General features: G+C 49.0%; 8 protein-coding genes across 8 annotated transcripts; 4 read left to right on the plus strand and 4 right to left on the minus strand.

The window, feature by feature from the left end:
• Positions 1 to 21: 21 nt before the first annotated feature.
• On the plus strand, positions 22 to 1,005 carry N7529_005669 (uncharacterized protein; the record flags this gene model as incomplete). Its single annotated transcript, XM_057241196.1, has 1 exon — positions 22 to 1,005. One exon carries the CDS (start codon positions 22 to 24, stop codon positions 1,003 to 1,005), a length of 984 nt encoding a protein of 327 aa, XP_057096555.1.
• A 368-nt stretch (positions 1,006 to 1,373) lies between these two features.
• On the plus strand, positions 1,374 to 2,260 carry N7529_005670 (alpha/beta fold hydrolase; the record flags this gene model as incomplete). The annotated part of the gene is made up of 2 exons (XM_057241197.1): positions 1,374 to 1,806; positions 1,890 to 2,260. 2 exons carry the CDS (start codon positions 1,374 to 1,376, stop codon positions 2,258 to 2,260), a joined length of 804 nt encoding a protein of 267 aa, XP_057096556.1.
• A 331-nt stretch (positions 2,261 to 2,591) lies between these two features.
• N7529_005671 (intradiol ring-cleavage dioxygenase) lies at positions 2,592 to 3,609 on the minus strand (the record flags this gene model as incomplete). Its single annotated transcript, XM_057241198.1, has 3 exons — positions 2,592 to 2,792; positions 2,848 to 3,280; positions 3,362 to 3,609. The coding sequence occupies 3 exons, from the start codon at positions 3,607 to 3,609 to the stop codon at positions 2,592 to 2,594; spliced, it is 882 nt and encodes a 293-aa protein (XP_057096557.1).
• A 465-nt stretch (positions 3,610 to 4,074) lies between these two features.
• N7529_005672 (tRNA 2'-phosphotransferase) lies at positions 4,075 to 5,163 on the minus strand (the record flags this gene model as incomplete). Its single annotated transcript, XM_057241199.1, has 2 exons — positions 4,075 to 4,947; positions 4,999 to 5,163. 2 exons carry the CDS (start codon positions 5,161 to 5,163, stop codon positions 4,075 to 4,077), a joined length of 1,038 nt encoding a protein of 345 aa, XP_057096558.1.
• Positions 5,164 to 5,546: 383 nt separating this feature from the next.
• On the minus strand, positions 5,547 to 8,626 carry N7529_005673 (uncharacterized protein; the record flags this gene model as incomplete). The annotated part of the gene is made up of 4 exons (XM_057241200.1): positions 5,547 to 6,820; positions 6,874 to 6,966; positions 7,022 to 8,023; positions 8,077 to 8,626. 4 exons carry the CDS (start codon positions 8,624 to 8,626, stop codon positions 5,547 to 5,549), a joined length of 2,919 nt encoding a protein of 972 aa, XP_057096559.1.
• Positions 8,627 to 8,898: 272 nt separating this feature from the next.
• On the plus strand, positions 8,899 to 9,928 carry N7529_005674 (Efg1 domain-containing protein; the record flags this gene model as incomplete). The annotated part of the gene is made up of 2 exons (XM_057241201.1): positions 8,899 to 9,295; positions 9,357 to 9,928. The coding sequence occupies 2 exons, from the start codon at positions 8,899 to 8,901 to the stop codon at positions 9,926 to 9,928; spliced, it is 969 nt and encodes a 322-aa protein (XP_057096560.1).
• A 1,440-nt stretch (positions 9,929 to 11,368) lies between these two features.
• N7529_005675 (uncharacterized protein) lies at positions 11,369 to 12,883 on the plus strand (the record flags this gene model as incomplete). Its single annotated transcript, XM_057241202.1, has 1 exon — positions 11,369 to 12,883. The coding sequence occupies one exon, from the start codon at positions 11,369 to 11,371 to the stop codon at positions 12,881 to 12,883; it is 1,515 nt and encodes a 504-aa protein (XP_057096561.1).
• Positions 12,884 to 14,097: 1,214 nt separating this feature from the next.
• On the minus strand, positions 14,098 to 16,296 carry N7529_005676 (F-box domain protein; the record flags this gene model as incomplete). Its single annotated transcript, XM_057241203.1, has 1 exon — positions 14,098 to 16,296. One exon carries the CDS (start codon positions 16,294 to 16,296, stop codon positions 14,098 to 14,100), a length of 2,199 nt encoding a protein of 732 aa, XP_057096562.1.
• Between the last annotated feature and the right edge of the window lie 1,044 nt (positions 16,297 to 17,340).

A 17,340-nucleotide genomic window follows, 5' to 3' on the forward strand; every position in this document is an offset into this window, starting at 1 on the left:
GTCGCTACGACGATTGCCATCATGCCAGATGAGCGACGGCGTATCGTCTTAGAAAAATCCAAGACTGTAAAACGCCGATGGCAGCGCAGCAACCAGCGATTTCAATTCACCCCATCCCAGATTGAACGTCTAGACCGCGAGCAGGAACGAGAGAAGAAAGCAAAGCAGCTACGTGAGAAGGAAAAGAAACGAATTGCTACCAAGAAACGAAAAGCTGAAGAGGAGGCACGCGTGCGCGAGGAGCGAAAGCGTCGCGGGATTCCCGATCCTCATGCACCCCGCGTTCCGTCCAGTCAACCGCTTCTTTCTATGTTTCTGGGAGCGGGGAAGTCGAAATCTACGCCTGCGCTTGAACCCAAACCCGATCAGAAACATACATTTACGGAGACAAAATCACACGAGGATGGAGGGGATACGGATTCGGGCAGTGCAGCGGGAGACACGGAAGCTGAATCGGATGCGTTTGATGACTTGGACGAAGAATTGGAGCATGACCTCTCTGAACTGGATGCTGGCGCCCCGGAGGAGACCGCAAGCCCTGCAATGGACGGAGAAACCAAGAATTCCCTCAAAGACGAGGATGAGTTCTCAGAATTCTCGTCCTTCGACGAAGATATCATGAATCAAGCCGATGCGGCCTTTACACGGACGTCTGACGAAGAGACCAAGAGCCCTTCTCTACCCCAGCAATCCCCTCCAGAGCTTCCCTCTCCCCGATCGCATGTTGTGCCCTCGCTACAACTAGAATCTTCTTTTGGAGGATCATTTCTTTATGATCCAGCCGATTTTCTTGAAGCAGAGGCAGCTATTATGCAGCCGACGAATGACGAACCTAACGACCTTTCTCGTAAGGAAAATACACACTTGAAGCATTTGGAACGACCTTGCAGTATGCCTGCACTAGGGTCTTCCTTCAGAGACGAGACTGCCGATTGGATTGAAGAAGCATTTGCACATGGAATCGATGACCCTTTTGGCCAACCCAATAAAATACCCTTACAATGACAATAATTGAATACTTTGGAATGCACACATCGGAATTCCCACTTTGGTGTACTACTAGTACACACATTGAAACCCGCAGTCTTGGCCAATCGCGGTCCGACGGTCGGGTGGTGATATCCGCTCTTTCGGATGTTGAGTTCGGGACAAATAACGATGTCAGTAGAGACTTTGTTCCGACGGACTGACCAGAAATGGAAATCCCTATTGTACATTAACTGTCGTCGTCTTTTATTCACTGTCGTGAAGTCTTAGCGGGAATGACGTTAGACTTACCAGACATATAGACTTGACTTTCTCCGTTTTTCTACTTCCCCTCATAAAATATTATTTCGCCCAGGCGTAAAACTATCCACAGTCTCAATCCCAAAATGCCCTTCGTCCAAGCCAACAGTCACCGTCTCAACTATGCAGACTCCCACCCAACCGGTCCTCCCACACCAACTGGTCTAACCTTCATCTTCATTCACGGCCTGGGCTCCTCGCAAAACTACTACTATCCAGTAATCCCTCACCTCACAGAATCCCACCGCTGCATCACAATCGATACATATGGCGCTGCCCGCTCCACGTATACCAACGACGCGGTAACAATCCCCAGCATCGCAGATGATGTCATTGGCGTACTGGACGCACTACAAGTCCCCGAGGCAATTGTCGTCGGCCACTCAATGGGCGGCCTCGTAGTCACAGAGCTGGGTGCTCGCTATCCGAACCGTCTGCTGGGCGTGGTAGCCATCGGCCCCACGCATCCGTCGGAATTGCTAGTCGCAGTCATGAGCAAGAGAGCAATCACCGTCGAGGGTAAGTCTCAACTGAGCAGAATCCGTTCCATGTGTCATTTCGTTTGCCATCTTCTTGCGTGTCAAACGCTAACTCTATACCAGCTGCTGGAATGGAACCAATGGCCGACACCATTCCCTCTGGAGCTGTCGGCTCGCGCAGCACTCCGCTCCAGAAGGCTTTCATCAGGGAGTTGATCCTTGGCCAGGATCCAAAGGGGTATGCGGCTCTGTGTCGGGCAATTGCTTCCGCGCAGCCGGCGGATTATGCTGCTATCACGGCGCCGTTTTTGCTGATTGCGGGCGAGGAGGACAAGTCTGCTTCTATGGAAGGGTGCGAGCATATTTTTGAGCGTGTCTCGAGTAAGCAGAAGTCTTTTGAAGTGTTAAAGGGTGTTGGGCATTGGCATTGTGTTGAGGCGGCTGATGAGGTGGGTGCATTGATTGCCAATTTTGCGAAGGTTGTGAGTGCCTAGTGCCTAGTGTCTTTATTGGAATATAATTTGTGCCATCTTTTCAGGCTGCTTTTATAAAATCGACGAAATGAATACCTTCCGTTTCGGAAATCAGTGTAGCTACCCTGGCATCCATGGCGAGGACGCTGGCCAAGGTTGAGATAGTTTCTGTTGTATCTACCATGAGAGTACAAATATAAACACCCTTCATCTCGAAAACTGACGTAACTACTCGTAAAGTGAGATTTATATAAGAATGTTTGTTTGAACAATTATTTCCAATATGTGCAAAGAACGCTATCGTGAAATACATGAATATCCGGGGAAATGCAACTTTGATACTGTGGCTTGCTCATGCGCCATTGGTTTTCGGCGCATCCTTCACCAACTTGACATCATAGTTGAGCTCGAGAGCAGCCTGAGAATCACCCTCGCGCGGGACAAAGTCCACAACCAACGAGTCTTTAACGGCGAACACTGAGTCATTGTCAAGGTACTTGTCCTTGCGGTCAAAGATTTGGGTCGTCAAAGGACGATAATTTTCCTTAGTAGCCTAGGGAAAGGATTAGCATGCGCTTTAATATCGTCTTCGAACAATCCCAACTTACAATAATGTGAATATGAGCAGGGCGGAAGGGGTGGCGATCCATTAACTCGAGGAGCTTCCCAGCAGGACCATCGTCGGGGACAGGATAAGGTGTGGGGCGCAAGCAGTAGAGCCAGTATTTACCCTCCTCATCCGTCTCGAACTTACCGCGCAGGTTGAACTCAACCTGCTCGGGGTCCTGCTGCTCGTACAACCCATTCGTAGAAGCTTGCCACACCTCGACCGTCGCACCAACAAGAGGCTGTTTAGTCTCGTGGTCCATGACGCGACCGTGCATGAACACCATTTCGGCATCAGCAGGCTTCGACTTGACGATGTCCTCACCATTAGCGCGGAACGGCGTATCGGCGCGGAAGAAAGGGCCCAGGATGGCGGTAGCCGTGGGCGCATCCTTTGCTTCTTCCGCGAGAGTGAAAGTAATTTCGTCGACGAGACTGCACACACTCATGTGTTAGTCGGTTGTTTGAATTTTTTTTTGTCTTGGTGTTGGTTTGTCCTTGTCGCGGGCATCTTACGATTCCAGTCCGAACACATCACACACCAACTGTCCCTCGTTCCGCTTGTCGTCACTCATCCGCCCGGCCCAATTGAGCATCTGCACACCGGCCATCCACTCGTCGACGGTGAGCTCCTCCTCGCGCGCAAAGTCGTGCATGTGCCGAATCAAACCGGCCATGAGCTGGCGCATGCGCGGAGTGGTCTTAGGACCCATCGCATTGATGACATTGTCTGTGAAGGTAGGGTTGAAGCGGTGCGTCGCCATTATTGCGCGTTGATATCTGTGAATTTGGAGAAACGGTTTACACGGAGTAAGACAGAAGAAGAGAGTTAAATGCGATTGTGAATTTAAAACCAGGCTATTATATACCACTTGTGATCCGACGGGACTTGTAGCCAAGTCCAGTTGCACGGAAAAGGTGGATAGACGGGGCTTTCGGAGCAAAGCCCCCAGAATCTGACCAAAGCCATGACGCTTATTCGAGGATGACCCCGCAAAACCATGATGGTATGATTGGGGCGTCGGATGTGTGTTCAGAGTTGTCGGTTGAAATTCGGATCGATTCTGGGCTTCCGATTTCTCCACAGTCGGATGTGGCGGCCATTGGCGGATATGTGCATCTTCAGGCGTTCTAAAGCTTCTATTGATTCCAAACGCAGATCATTGGAGAATTGGCTATTCGGGCTAACTGTTTTAGATTTGCAAGATCTCCATTGTATTTTGTATAGTTCACCGTCTTGCCTTGGGATTGCCCTTATTCGTGAGAGTTGCAGGAAGGTCTTGGAGGACTTCACCGCGCTCCCAGAGCTTGCCCAGACCTACCTTGCGCTCTACTACAACGTCAAAGAAATCTAGAGACACAAACTTCTGTTCCTCGCCCTTCTTATCTTCCCCATCCTTAGCAACAGATATACCCTCACTGAGAATGACTCCGTTCTCACTACGCCAGAACGGGATACCCGCGGCTAGCGCTTTGCGGACATCAATATAGATCAGAACCTGTGCATCACGTCGCATACCCGAAATGACGCGGGATTCGTCGGACTTGGAGTTTTCTTGCGCGACATCTTTGCCATGAACAGCAAGAACAGACTCTAATGATGGACCAGTTGCGAAGTGAATGTGGTTGCGCCCCATGCAGCGTAGTCCTCCGGATTGTAGAATCAAAGGCCAGGTCGAGTGGAATGTGCCGTGGACCACAGTATCGGGCAATTTTGATTCGTTGGACAAAGACAGCGGCTCGAGGAAGGATGCAGCGTCCACAGTCTTGATGCTGTGTCCTTGCGTCGCGCGAATGAGGAAGTTTGAGGGGTCCGTGTCTTTCACGGATAGCGCTTGATCGGTGGCTGTCTGCTGATTCTCGCTCGTGGCGGGTGCAGATTCCAGGGTTGATGCCGCGGGCTGGTCTTCGCCCACAATTTTGGTGGCCTCAGGCTCTGCGTTCGGTACTATCGATGGTGTTGTTGTCGCTTGGGTTGTAGATTGAACGGGTTGCGCGGATGGAATGTGGAGTAAGGCGAAGCGCTTTTTATCTGACGATTCGACGGCATGCAGGATCTCGGGGAAAGTGACCTTCACTGATCTGAGTCTATTAGATGCCATCTGTACACGGTTAGTAGAATATCAGGTCAAGGCACAGAAAGTTGGGCATACCACGTCTTTTACATTTGCGTAGCCTTGCTCATTCATTTTCAGCCTTTCCTTCTCAGCACCATGCCGCAAAAGCCAGCTAAGTGCCTTAGAGACTTGGACATCGCGACCTTGACCTCCTTGACCACGTCCAGGCTTATCTCGAGATTTCTCTTTGCGTTGCGACATTGTTTAGAGTTTTGGAGTTTGACAAAAAATTGGTGCGGGGAGAACTTGAAATCATGTAGTGGGGCTCCGATAGGTCTACCTCAACATGTATATATAAATGTATGTGGCTAAGATTAACCTTGGAACTCTCAATGACTCACTTACATATGTCTATTTATGCCTGAGTAAGATTAAAGGCCCCCCCTGTTACAGATCATGAGTCATTACAGCCTGAGATCTCAGGAATAGCCTCATACAGAATAAGAATATCAAAAGGAATTGAAGAAAGTTTCCATTTTCATTATTTTCACATAAAATCGACTCAATGGGTATAGGATAGCGTAAAACAAAATCAGGACTCAAATCTAATCGAAAGACTCAGGGGAAATGCAAAGCCAATGCTATCATCGATCACAGATACAGTTGCACTCTGCAACAGGACAGACCTTATGTCGCTTAAACCAATCGCTTGCATGATTCGCATGGAATCCATGATTGCAATGAATGCAGAAAACGACGAAGCGTCGCATTAAATCAGCCTCCGAGGGCTTGCGAGAGGCCTCCGCGTCGGCGGCAATACTCGCGCGTGACATCGGGTCTGGTGCACCCAACCACAAAGTACAGACTCCACACCGTGGCATGTGTCGCCCACAGCGCGGACACACAGTCCCAGACATGGTCGCAGAGGCCAATGGGTTGCCGGTGGTGGAATGGACTGTTTCAACGCCCTTGATGGACGATGACACCTGAGAGGAAGCGTCATGCTGGGTGAGCGGGTTCGTACAGTAGTTGCAAGTAAGACTGACTTGCTGCGGTGGCGTTGGTGCGAGTTTGCGGCCGTCAGCCGTCACAGCGAAACGGCGGGAGCCCACGTCGAACCGGGCCCTTTCAAGCTGCAGCTTCCATGAGTTCATTTGACGGCGGTAGGTCTCGCGCCAGGCTTCAAACTGGACAATTTGCTTTTGGTTGTTGACAAGCCGCGGCACAGTGTGGCTCATCGCCAGAACTGGAGTTTGGACATCATTAAATTTTCCAATATATGATTGGAAGAGGTCCATGGCTAAGTGCCCCAAGCCCGTGAGCACCACTCCTTCAATGTCACCTTGCCGGATCGCTTCGACAGTCGCATCCTTCAAATAGCCGGTGAGCTCATCATCCGGTAGCCAACGAAGCGCAACCTCCACACGGTATCTCAGAGGCAGCGTTATTTCGCTGATTACTGCGTTCCAGTCACCTTTGCTCACAAGAGCTAGAATTGCCCGGGAATAAGGATCAGTGAGCTCCTTGGCGATCTCAGCGCAAGTCTCCTCCCAATCTGTATCATTGTCTCCTTTGGAGGCACCGGCGATCGCCATCGCTAGCAGCTTGTGGGCCTGAGTAGGCTTATTGCTTCTAAGCCCAAGGTAAGCCAGCTTGGGCTCGTCTTGGAAGACAGCGAGCGCAGCAGCCTTAGTATGCTGGTTCTTGTCAGACAGAGCTTTCACTGTTTCCTCCAGCTCACGGTAGGACTGTGCTGCACCACAAAGACGAAGGCAGATACGGCGATGACTCGGGAAAGCAGTATCGCATCCTTTTGTCTCGGGGAGGTCTAATTGCTCTGTTAAAGTTGCCACTGCCTCTGCAACCGATTTGGCGTCATCGCTCTTGGCGTTAATACGGCGTTGCTCCAAGCCACGGCCTAGAATTGTTATTAGTTTGAGTTATTATTGGCAAGCACATGAGTTCACGAACCTAGGTCGTTGTTCCAAAGGTTAGCCACGCCTAGATAATTCAGGTCCAGGCCATTGACAACCATTGCCGTCCCAGAGGAGTCTGCCCGTGCGCCTAGAAGACATGTTAGGTGAGAGCTTTCCAGACTTGGAACAAACGGAGAACTCACGTTCGACCCAGCTCCAGAAATCCTGCAAAGCTTGATCATCAGACACCACCTTTCGGTTTCGAGCCTCATCGAATAGATAACCCTCTCTGCACCGAGACTGATTAACTGTACACAGAGTGAGTGCCTCTTTCGCAGTGAGAGGAACGCCCATCGTTCCTAAGGCCATGACGCGTTCCCGAACTTGGTAACTCGAGACGGGATCAGAACTGAGATCTTTTGAAACAAACAGCTGACCATTTGAGTTTGCGCCATGTTCGCGAGAGCTCGAGCAGACGCGCGATCTGATGTTCCCAATCAAATCTGAAATGGGAGAAATGTGCTCAGAGAGAGGGTGAATTGACCTCACATTTGAGTCAGTTGATGAGATGCCACATGCCAGCACACTTTGTGAAGAGAGATCAACCGGAGCACCTGGTGGCTGTGTAGTGATGATTCGGGGGGTTCCGTTCCCGTCCAGGGTAATAGCGCTTGGCTGAGGGGATAGACTAAGATTGATGAGATCAAATGAGACGATCCGGTCCTTCTCTTTGCAGCCCCGCGTGGGATGATCGAAGGGTACACACACGTCCCGCACATGCTTGGTGTAGATCGATTCTGGGTAATTCCTAGAAGATCCCTGGCCAAGAGTCTCATCTATCGAAGAACGATACTCCTCCAGCAGATAGTCCTTGGCAATGTCATAATGCTTGAAGTGACCATTGTTAGACAACGCAGCGAGGCTGCCTCGGTTAGTCTTGGAAAAGCGCAAGCTCCAAATAGAAGCTTTTGGATGGAAAACATTTTTCAACTCCAGCGCAGCTGCTGCTTGACCCGTTTCTGTAGTACTGGCAGAAGAACCGATGGAAGGTGATGTCAGTCGAGTTCCAACGCGACGATCCCACACGCAGATGGTACTTTCATTTGACGCGGCGCAAGATGCAATGTAATTCTCATCAAGCCAGTCAATGGCCAGATTATGCACACACCGAGTGGGGAACTGTAATGATGGATTACCAGGTCCCTCTTCAACAGAGATTAGCTATGTTTAAATATACCGATGTACCGATAAAACAAACCTCTAAGATCGTAAATTCGAACAAATTGACCTTTGACACCAGTCACAAGGGTATCAGGCTGATCCCTGAAGAACTTGATACTGGTGATAGGCTCAGAGCTAGCTAGCTTTCTCAAAGGCTCAGTGAAACCTCTACTCCCACCAGCAGGACTGAGGCGTTGATTGACATCCCAGATGTTTAAACAAAAGTCGTTTCGAACGCGATCTAGGCCCGATGCAACGAGTCCATGCGCACTGAATGCGACTGCATTGCAATAGCGTTGGTTGCGGACTGGGAATGAAAGAGACTCCTTGGAATCGCCATCAAGGCGTAGGATGGTGACCTCTCCAGAGGACTGCCCAACAGCGATCAAGTTCTCATTGGACGTAGACCAATCGTACGCGCGAAACCCAGGAATATTGGTGAGAGTAGATAGGACTTCATGGCGTAGGTTCCTGCCATCAAAACCAGTAACCCTGCATAGACGAAACGACTTTCCCGTGACGTCGACTGAGAGGAAGCGTTGTTCAGTGGCCGACGAGGTCGGGGACCAGCGGATGGCGGACTCCATGCTGGTCCTGCTAAGTTTTCCTTATGAACGGCCTCAGTCGCATGAAAATGTAATTCCAAGTTATTAGAAACACAACAAAACCAACACAATTGGAGTAAATCAAATCAATGCAATGAGAGAGGGCGGTGATTTGGTATCGACGAAGACGTTCATTGGCTAGCATATGTGGGGGGCGGGCCGACAATCCGCCGATATCTTTTTTTCTTATCGTTTTTTGCTGTAGCTCCGTTCGCGCTTTCTTGTCCAAGTTTCTTTTTGTGACAACTATCATTATGTCTACAGACACAAGAAGTCACCGCGATAAGGCGGCTCCTTCTAAACGCAAGACCCGTGATGGGTCCGAGGATGCTGCCCCGGCCCGCAAAAAGCCAACCCGCAAGGCAGACAAAGCAAATGAGCAACCCCAATTCGAGGATTTTAGCAGCAAACCTGCCCGCAAATACAAGGACAAGTTCGCTCCTCGCCCTGAGAAGGAATACCCATCGATCAACGATCTCAAAAGGCGAATTCGCGATGTGAAGCGACTACTCAACAAAATGGACCTCTCTGCCGATGCTCGCATCTTGCAGGAACGTGCTCTCGCAGGATATGAGCAGGACCTCGCGGACGAAATGGCACGCCGAGAGCGGTCACAATTGATCTCAAAATATCACTTTGTTCGCTTCCTGGGTATGCCACCGACAAGCTCCATTTGGTCTGTTATATCTTGCTAATTACCCTTTCTCAACAGATCGCAAGACCGCGAACAAGGAGCTCAACCGTCTTCTCCGCCGCGAGAAGGAACAAGATTTGGACTCAAAGCAGAAGGCCCGTCTCGAGGCGAAAATTCAAAATTGCCGCATCAACCTCAACTACACTATCTACTACCCACTCACCGAGAAATATCTTTCAATCTACCCCAAGTCAAATGGGAAACCCGAGGCAGCTGAATCAGGGTCAGATGCCGAGACTTCAAAGAAAGAGACCAAGACCAAGGATGCCAAGCCTCCGTTATGGGCTGTTGTTGCCAAGTGCATGGAGGACAACACTCTGGACCTTCTTCGTGAAGGAAAGCTGAACATCAACTTCAAAGGAGAGAAGATCCAAACTTACTCCAGCACAGTTGCAACCACAGATACCAGCAAGGAGAAAAGCAAGAAGAAAGAGCACCAAAAGGATTCCAAGGGTGCCTCCCAGAAGGACAAGTCGATCAAACACGACAAGAAAGATAAATCGGCACGTGGTTCGCAGACTTCCAAGCATAATGCACCGCAAGAGGTCAATGCGGAGGATGATGAGAGCGACGGTGGTTTCTTCGAGTAACCAACACAAGGGCGGTACAAAATTACATGTAGTATATATCTTATTTGTCTTGATATCCATCCTAGCATTCTTACTGCAATACAGCGCACATGACTCCAACAAATCAAAGCTTTTCGCAAAAATTAACTAGTGGTTCGTCCTTCCGCCTTCTGATCCGGTTAGTCTCTCCTGGCTACCTCACGATTACATTTGCCTGCGTTATAATCTCCTGTCACTCAGTTGGTTGTTCTGAGAGATCTCTAGGAGAATTCAATGGCATTTTAAATTCAATTCCTCTAATCAAGGGTTTATGCATTATACTCCTTGTTCAAAGGCTTCGTGGAAACAAAACGGTCCCCTAAAGGGAAGCTTATTTGAAAATATCGCAACTACTAGTGTGTTCATACGTCTTCTTTGACAGCTTTCTATTAACATTTTCAAGGAACTAAAGATTTGCAAATCTTGATTTTGTGTGCATATATCAAGCCTCTAGATGTTGCTAAGAAGCATGATGTACCATAGAATCTGCTTTTGATACCACTTGTGCTTTATTGAAAAGTTCTTATCCTTTCCTTACCTTTGGCTCAATTGAATGTTAGTTGGCGTTTTACTTACCTTCTTCGTCGTTTACCTTCTTCATTGTTTATCTTCTTCATTATTTATCTTCTTCATTGTTTACCTTCTTCATGGCTTACCTTCTTCATATGTTCTAGTAAATCTGACTTTGTGCGCCCTAGTTATATTTCTCAACATCACTTACCTCTTCTCTCTTCGAATGCATACAGTATGTATGCAATATAGCTTCGATCACTAATCTACTTACTTCTACTAACTTAGTTTCCCAGATTCATCGATTGTTAACCATCATTGATCCTCTATCTCCTTGCTATTTGTCTCATCCATAACACTTACTTGTCCTGATATTTGCCTTGAAAAATCCTTGGACATCGTTATATCATTATCTGTTGTCATATCAGTTGCTTCATCTGCTTTGTTCTCAACCACAAAATCCGCAGGTTTTCTGACTTCCTTCCACCATCTCCCTACTGTCACCGCACGTCTGTGCTACAATCATTTTAAGAAGGGCTCTGGCAGCTTGCTACTTCTCGACTTCATTATCGGCTTTGCTTTTTACTCCAGTTTCCCATTTCTCTCTGCAAGTCCTTTGCTCCTTTCGATTTGACTTTTGGTCAAGCACACATCCAACATTCTCAACCCTTTTCTTCACTCTCTAAATCTGTTCTACAAATCTACTCTCCTTCCGGTCTATACTTCCAATCTACCCTTCGGATCTACTCCTCGGGTCTACTCTTGTGCCCCACACCTCGATTCCACTTTAAACTACTTTCTATATCCACTTTCACTACTGGTCTACTCTGAATCGCATGAGAGTAAACATCTTACGATCTGATCAATCGCAACGTCCTTCCCTGAACTCTCAAAAGCAATCGCACAAGCAAGATGGCTCCTACAAATGTGAAGGGCAAAATGGCGTGCACTCTGCAGGGGGCTGCAGCATTCCGCGACAAACAGTCTGAGTTCAAGGCTGACTGCGCAGACCTTTTCAAGGTTCACCTGAAAAAGAATCCTGACGTTGAGTGGCACCCTAGAGATGGCCCTGGCATGAACGCTAACCTGCGGCGAGAAAAGGCTCGATTCAAGCTTGTCCTGGATATTGAATTCGACGAAGAGACTGGTCGGCCTCGCTTTCCTCCTGCAAATACCCGACTCTCAGATGAGCTGGTCTATCTGGCAACAAAGCACATGAACAGTGGTTTGCGTGGTCAGCGATACCCCTACGACTTCGACAAAAAGGGAGACATCGACCCTGATCGAGTGCCCTCAGGCCCCGCTCCCATCGTTTGGGCTCATGGCTTGCCTTTCTTTCCAGTTTATAAGGGATATTACATTCTCTGTGGCCGTGACCATGCTTTGTGCATTGGTTGGTTAATCGAAGAAAAGAACAAGACCACCATGAGGACGAACCCACCCTGGTCTATCGGAGCAGTTGTTGCACCCAAATCGGCGGTCACAAGTGAGCATCTGGTGGATCGTCAGATCAGTCGGCACCAGCCTTGGGGCATCGAAAGAGATCTTCGGTACAAAGGAAAACCTATGTATCGCGATGTTGTTTCAAGTGACCACCACGAATGCGGTGTTCTTCCACAACTTGACGAAGAAGCTGACGTGCGCCCCCTCTACTCTATACCTGGATACAATGCTCGGTGTGGACCCAGAGTCCCTGGGACTTGTCCTGACCTTGTGCTCAAAGAATTCTTCGTCAGGCATGGCATCGATGATCAAATTGACTATGTCCACCTTTGCCGAGAATACTCCAACATCTATCAAGACGACGAGGAAGAGCTGAAAGATCAGCCAATTAATGCGACTGACACGTTTGATGCATTGGACTCGGAGTTGACGGATAGTGACTCTTCTCTATTTGTGTCTCAATTTCCAGAGACGGAGGATGCTGACGTCGATATGGACAGAGTGGAGACTGCGCCAGTAGCGAAGCCAGAACTCGACGCCGAATCAGACCATCAACCCGAGAATCTTGCGAAAAACCAATCAACCGCGGCTTTCATGGATCCTGACAGCTTGGAAGATCATGGAGATAAACTGAGCATGCATGTCGACGATATCAACAACCCATTCAACATAGACACAATCATCGACGACTCTACCATCCAAGAAATCGACCTCGAAGAAAGCATGACAATAACAGAGCTTCTTATTGAAAAGATCGAAGCCCATCAGAGCACAGATCTTCTATCTCCCACGGAGGAGGTCAAAACATCAGAAGATCCCCAAGTTCCACTGCCCTTCCAGAATCAGATGGAACTATGTGATCCCGAGGTTGAAATCGAGACAGAAGAAACACAGGCCGCGACTCATATATCCGATGAACTCACTACGAGTCAGAGCACCAGTGTTCCAGTACTGTGCCCCGAAACTGATGACGGGTCGTTTTGAGCAGTCAATACGGTCCAAATTCTTGAGATGGAACTGCTTTTCAGTGCAATTGGTATAGCGGAACTTCTCTCATATTATGATGGTGGATATGAGCCTGATGGCATCAACGAGGACCCGGATGCAGTGGATAAAAGTCTGTATGGATGAGTTCGCAGTGATCTTCTTTGTTGAAATTATGGGGAAATCAGGGGACATCTTATCTTATTCTTATTTGCGGATTTCACATAGGGCGTTTTTAATCTATGATCTCTTCGTTTTTATTGCTTCGGCAGGGGCAGGTTCTTTGGCGTTTTTTTCTAATGGCGCTTCCAGAGGTTTTCACGTATTACTCTAGGTAAAAAGACTAAGATTTTCTAGTCAGGTCTTTTCACAGGTCTCTTAGAAGATTTGCTAATAGTCTTAAGGATAGCGCTTTAAGGTAATGAAATTTACTGGCAGGTCAAACTGTATCCGCCATCCAAAGAGATGCAAAGATAGAGGCTTCTTCACGGTACCGACCACTTCTTGAGATCAGAATTGCATATGTATCGATAATGACGAGAGAGATATGCAGTTCGTGAAGCTATCAGGAAGAAACAGACAGAGGTAGCGGACGTCTCAAATTCCGTTACCCAAGTCATTGACTACACCCGGTATTACACACCTAAGCTCGAAAGCATAACCCAACCAAAACAGCCCAAAAGGCATGATGTAAATTTCCCGTGAACGAACCCGGAAGCGCCAAGAACCCTTCTAGAATGTTAAGGCCAAGATAATCTCGATTTGGTTAAGTGCTGTGAGCACATGGAAAACCAATACATAGAACATGCAAAAGTGAAAGCCCATTCTTGAATTTAACGCCGAGGCTGGAAACGAAACAGAAGATGGAATATGAAAAAGCCCGCAGTGACATTCTTGTTGATGCAGGGTAAAACCAGATAGATAGAGGGATAGATAGAATGACCAAAAAATAAAAACCAAGAACCCAAAGAACCGGAATAAGTGAAACCCGAAGGTTGTTAGGGGCTTCTTGTCCCAAGGAGGAAGATCATATCGTGCGTTAATCGTATGTCGAACTAATCATTGTGTTGATTATCGACTGCAAATGGGGATCCCATTTGGAATACCGGCGATCCAGCGCCAGGTACATTGAGCGGCGTCTTGCGTCTCGCTAGAAAATTGGGTGTTCACGGAACACACCGAAGGAAAGCTGTGATCTCAGTGGTGCACTTCATTCACATGATGGTACAGCCACCACCGCTCTGAGCACGTCGGCGTCTACCACCCAGAGAAGTGATAGCGCTGGCACCGTATGCATCATTCTCTTCTTCGTCAGCATTGTAAAGACGCTCTGCTTCACGGGCGCGACGTCTGCGTCGACGGGCACCTGCGCCGGCGGCGCCTGCCTCCTCTGTGGCCATCATATAGTCTGCCCATTTCCGGTCCAGCCGGGATGCAGCAGCTAGATCGCCGCGGAGGACGCGTTTCGTATGTTCGTCGACGGTCATCTGCCAGCCGTAGAAACATTTGAGCTGGATGATCTCGTTCGGGCATGTTGACGAAGGCGGAGGGGTGGAGGCTGGTGTGACGAATGTGCTTGTCTCGGGGGAGGAGCCAGTGTCTGATGTTTGTGTTACGGTGACTACCGTCGACAAGGGTTTGCGGGAGGCGCGTGGGATGTAAGCGTTACTCGAGAGGACTTCCTTGACACCTGCCCAGGTGATATTTGCGCAGTCGAAGATCATGAGCCGCAGGCCGACTTCGGGGAGGTCATCGCTGTATCCGCGTCGTCGGATTCGATAGCTGGCTTCCATTAGAGTCAAGTCTGAGACTCTTGTGTTGTCCATTTCGACAGATCGGATTTTCGGACAACTCTTCATGACCTGGAGCATTCCTGTGTCGCTGAGGCTCTCGCAGTAACTGATGTTCAAGTGCTCTAGGTTCTGCGCACATGGGGATTTGGCCAGCTCCACCAAGGTGCTGTTAGTGAGGTTTTCCAAGTCTTCCAATTCCAGGTGCGACAGCTTCGGTGTGGTGCGAATGACATCGATGATAGAGTCGTCGGTCAGCTCGGAGCACTGGGATACCTGCAGGCCTTCCAGGTCTGGCACGTTATGAGCCAGGCTTTTCAAGCCGATGTCGCTCACTCCGGGGCATTGATGGAGGTCCAAATGACGGAATCGTCGAGGTGGAACGACGGCACGATCAGTCAGCACGTCTATACCGGGATCCTTGCCGTGGATCAGCGTCTTCAAGCTTTGATCAGTTAGGTCGGTACGGCTCATGATTAGACGATCCAAGTTATTGCGCTCAAACAAGGCCAGTGTGAACCTCTCATCTTTGAAGCCACGAATTTCGCTAGCGCGAAGATCCTTGAGTCGCTCACAAGACTGAACTACCCGGAGAAGACCGGTTGTATCAACATTGCTGCACCACGAAATATTCAATGTCTCAAGTTGCGAGCAAGACCGCGCAATGACCTTCATTGCGGAGTTCGTGACAGTCGAAAGCCCCGAGACATTGATATATTTCAAACGGGGGTTGTTAAGTAGAAAAGAGTAAATGGATGCCCTGTCGATACGACAGCCCTCAAGAGAAAAGTTGACAACATTTCGGCAGAGATCGGAAATGCGTTCTCCCTCAGAAGACCATTTTTCACGCATTTGAACACAACCTCTGAGGTTGAGGTCTCGAACAAAAGCACCCCCGGAAGTAATGAGCTTCACCAAGACGTCGCTCGGAATCTTAGAATAGTACTCCGTCGTATCGACCTTGGACCACAACTGTCCATCGTAGCACATTTCATTCCACAATTTAGAGACAGCGGAGCAGCGCACGATCTCCTGCGGAGTAAGATGCTGGAAGATCTCCATTTTGAGCTCTTGTGGCATATCGCCCCAAAAATCGAACGTTCTAGCCGGCTGAGACTCCGGAAGAGTGACTTCGTCCTCGACTTTAGTTTCCACTGGCACTGGCGTCGCTGTGCGTGGGGTCCCTTGAGACGCCGGTCTCACGTCAAATGGCAAGGGGACAGTGCGAGGCATGGCACAACTAGGGCCGTCGGTGTCTACCAGGCGGATACGTGGATTCGAACCTTGGGCGTCATCGGGAGAACGGGAACACCCGGGGGTGACCGGGCGAGGACCGAGGCCACCATACAACTGGGAGGAACTTCCATTGCCCAAGCAAGGCGAGTAGGAAGGGGAAGATAACGAAACACAAGATAGTGAAGCCTTATGGTCTCGGCGGTAGCCACTTGTTGAAGCCGAGCGTCCGCGTCTGGTCAGCGTCGGACTCGACGACATGCGTTGGAGACTCTGCAATAATTTTTGGCGGCCTTTGAGTTTGGGTGGTTGCTCTAGAGGGATCTGACCGGGTGAAGGTGTCGGACCCTCGGGGGAGGGCAGGATCTCGTCGGATGCTTGAGAGACCATTTTGATGACTTGATCGAGCCTGTCGTACTGATGCCTCGGGCCACGGATATCTTGCTACGTCTTCCGGAGAACGTCGGTGAAATTGTTATGGAGTGGGACAGGCTTTCGCGGGGAAGAACGAGGATGGAGGACAATGCAAACGAACTAAAGCGACGGGCGCGCAGTACTGCACCGTAATCTCTTAGACGAGCATAGCGATTCTGGATCTCAGCGATTTCCGGTGCAGTTTTTCTAAGAAAGAACTGAAGATGGGAAGTTGAGGGAAAACCACGTTGACTATTGTCTCGGGGGCCCACGGCCAAAGAACCGTGGAACAAGCCTGCTTTACGGCACTTTTACCGAGTGACGTTCAGAGTACCGAGAGAGCCGGGTAGAGGTTACAGACAGGGGAGCATGACTGAAGTTGAAAATTATAAAAAAGAGATAAAGGAAAGAGGACGGAATTAAAAAAAAAAAAAAGAAAAGAAAGAAATGGCGGAATGCAAAGGGAATGCACAGGGAATGCGATACATCTACTAAACTTGGAACAGGTGCAGCAATCACATAACAGATAATGTACTCCCCAAGTACATTCCCCTCTCTCCCGAGGTCGTTATCTGCTTATCACTCCCCCCACCTTAACAATAATATTGTAGGCACCGATAATAATTTTCCCCTACATAGAAGTACATGTACATGATTTCTACATGCATGTGTGCTCTATTACTGTATATGGAGGGTCCTATTGCATCTTCCTTTGTCTATATAATTTAATTCTGTCCTCCTGATTCCTAGACAGTAGCACAGACCATCTGATGTGAGACTAGGGCCAGCTGACGACGCCCTAGGAAAGACACCTATCTACAACGTAGGTACAAAATTAAGAGAGAACAACCGAGGGAGATGTCTGGGTACGCCTAGAACCTACAGATGTAGGGACAGGCAAATTAACAAAGTGGTTCCTGGCGGCACAGACTGGACACTCTTTCTTTTCGCCTCATTACAGTGGGGCATGCGGGGGAATAAGAGCCCATGGTACGATAAACTGAAACATGGAACACATTA

This window comes from Penicillium soppii, assembly GCF_028829465.1.
Source record: "Penicillium soppii strain IBT 18220 chromosome Unknown utg000005l, whole genome shotgun sequence".
In the NCBI taxonomy this organism is placed as follows: Eukaryota; Fungi; Ascomycota; class Eurotiomycetes; order Eurotiales; family Aspergillaceae; genus Penicillium; species Penicillium soppii.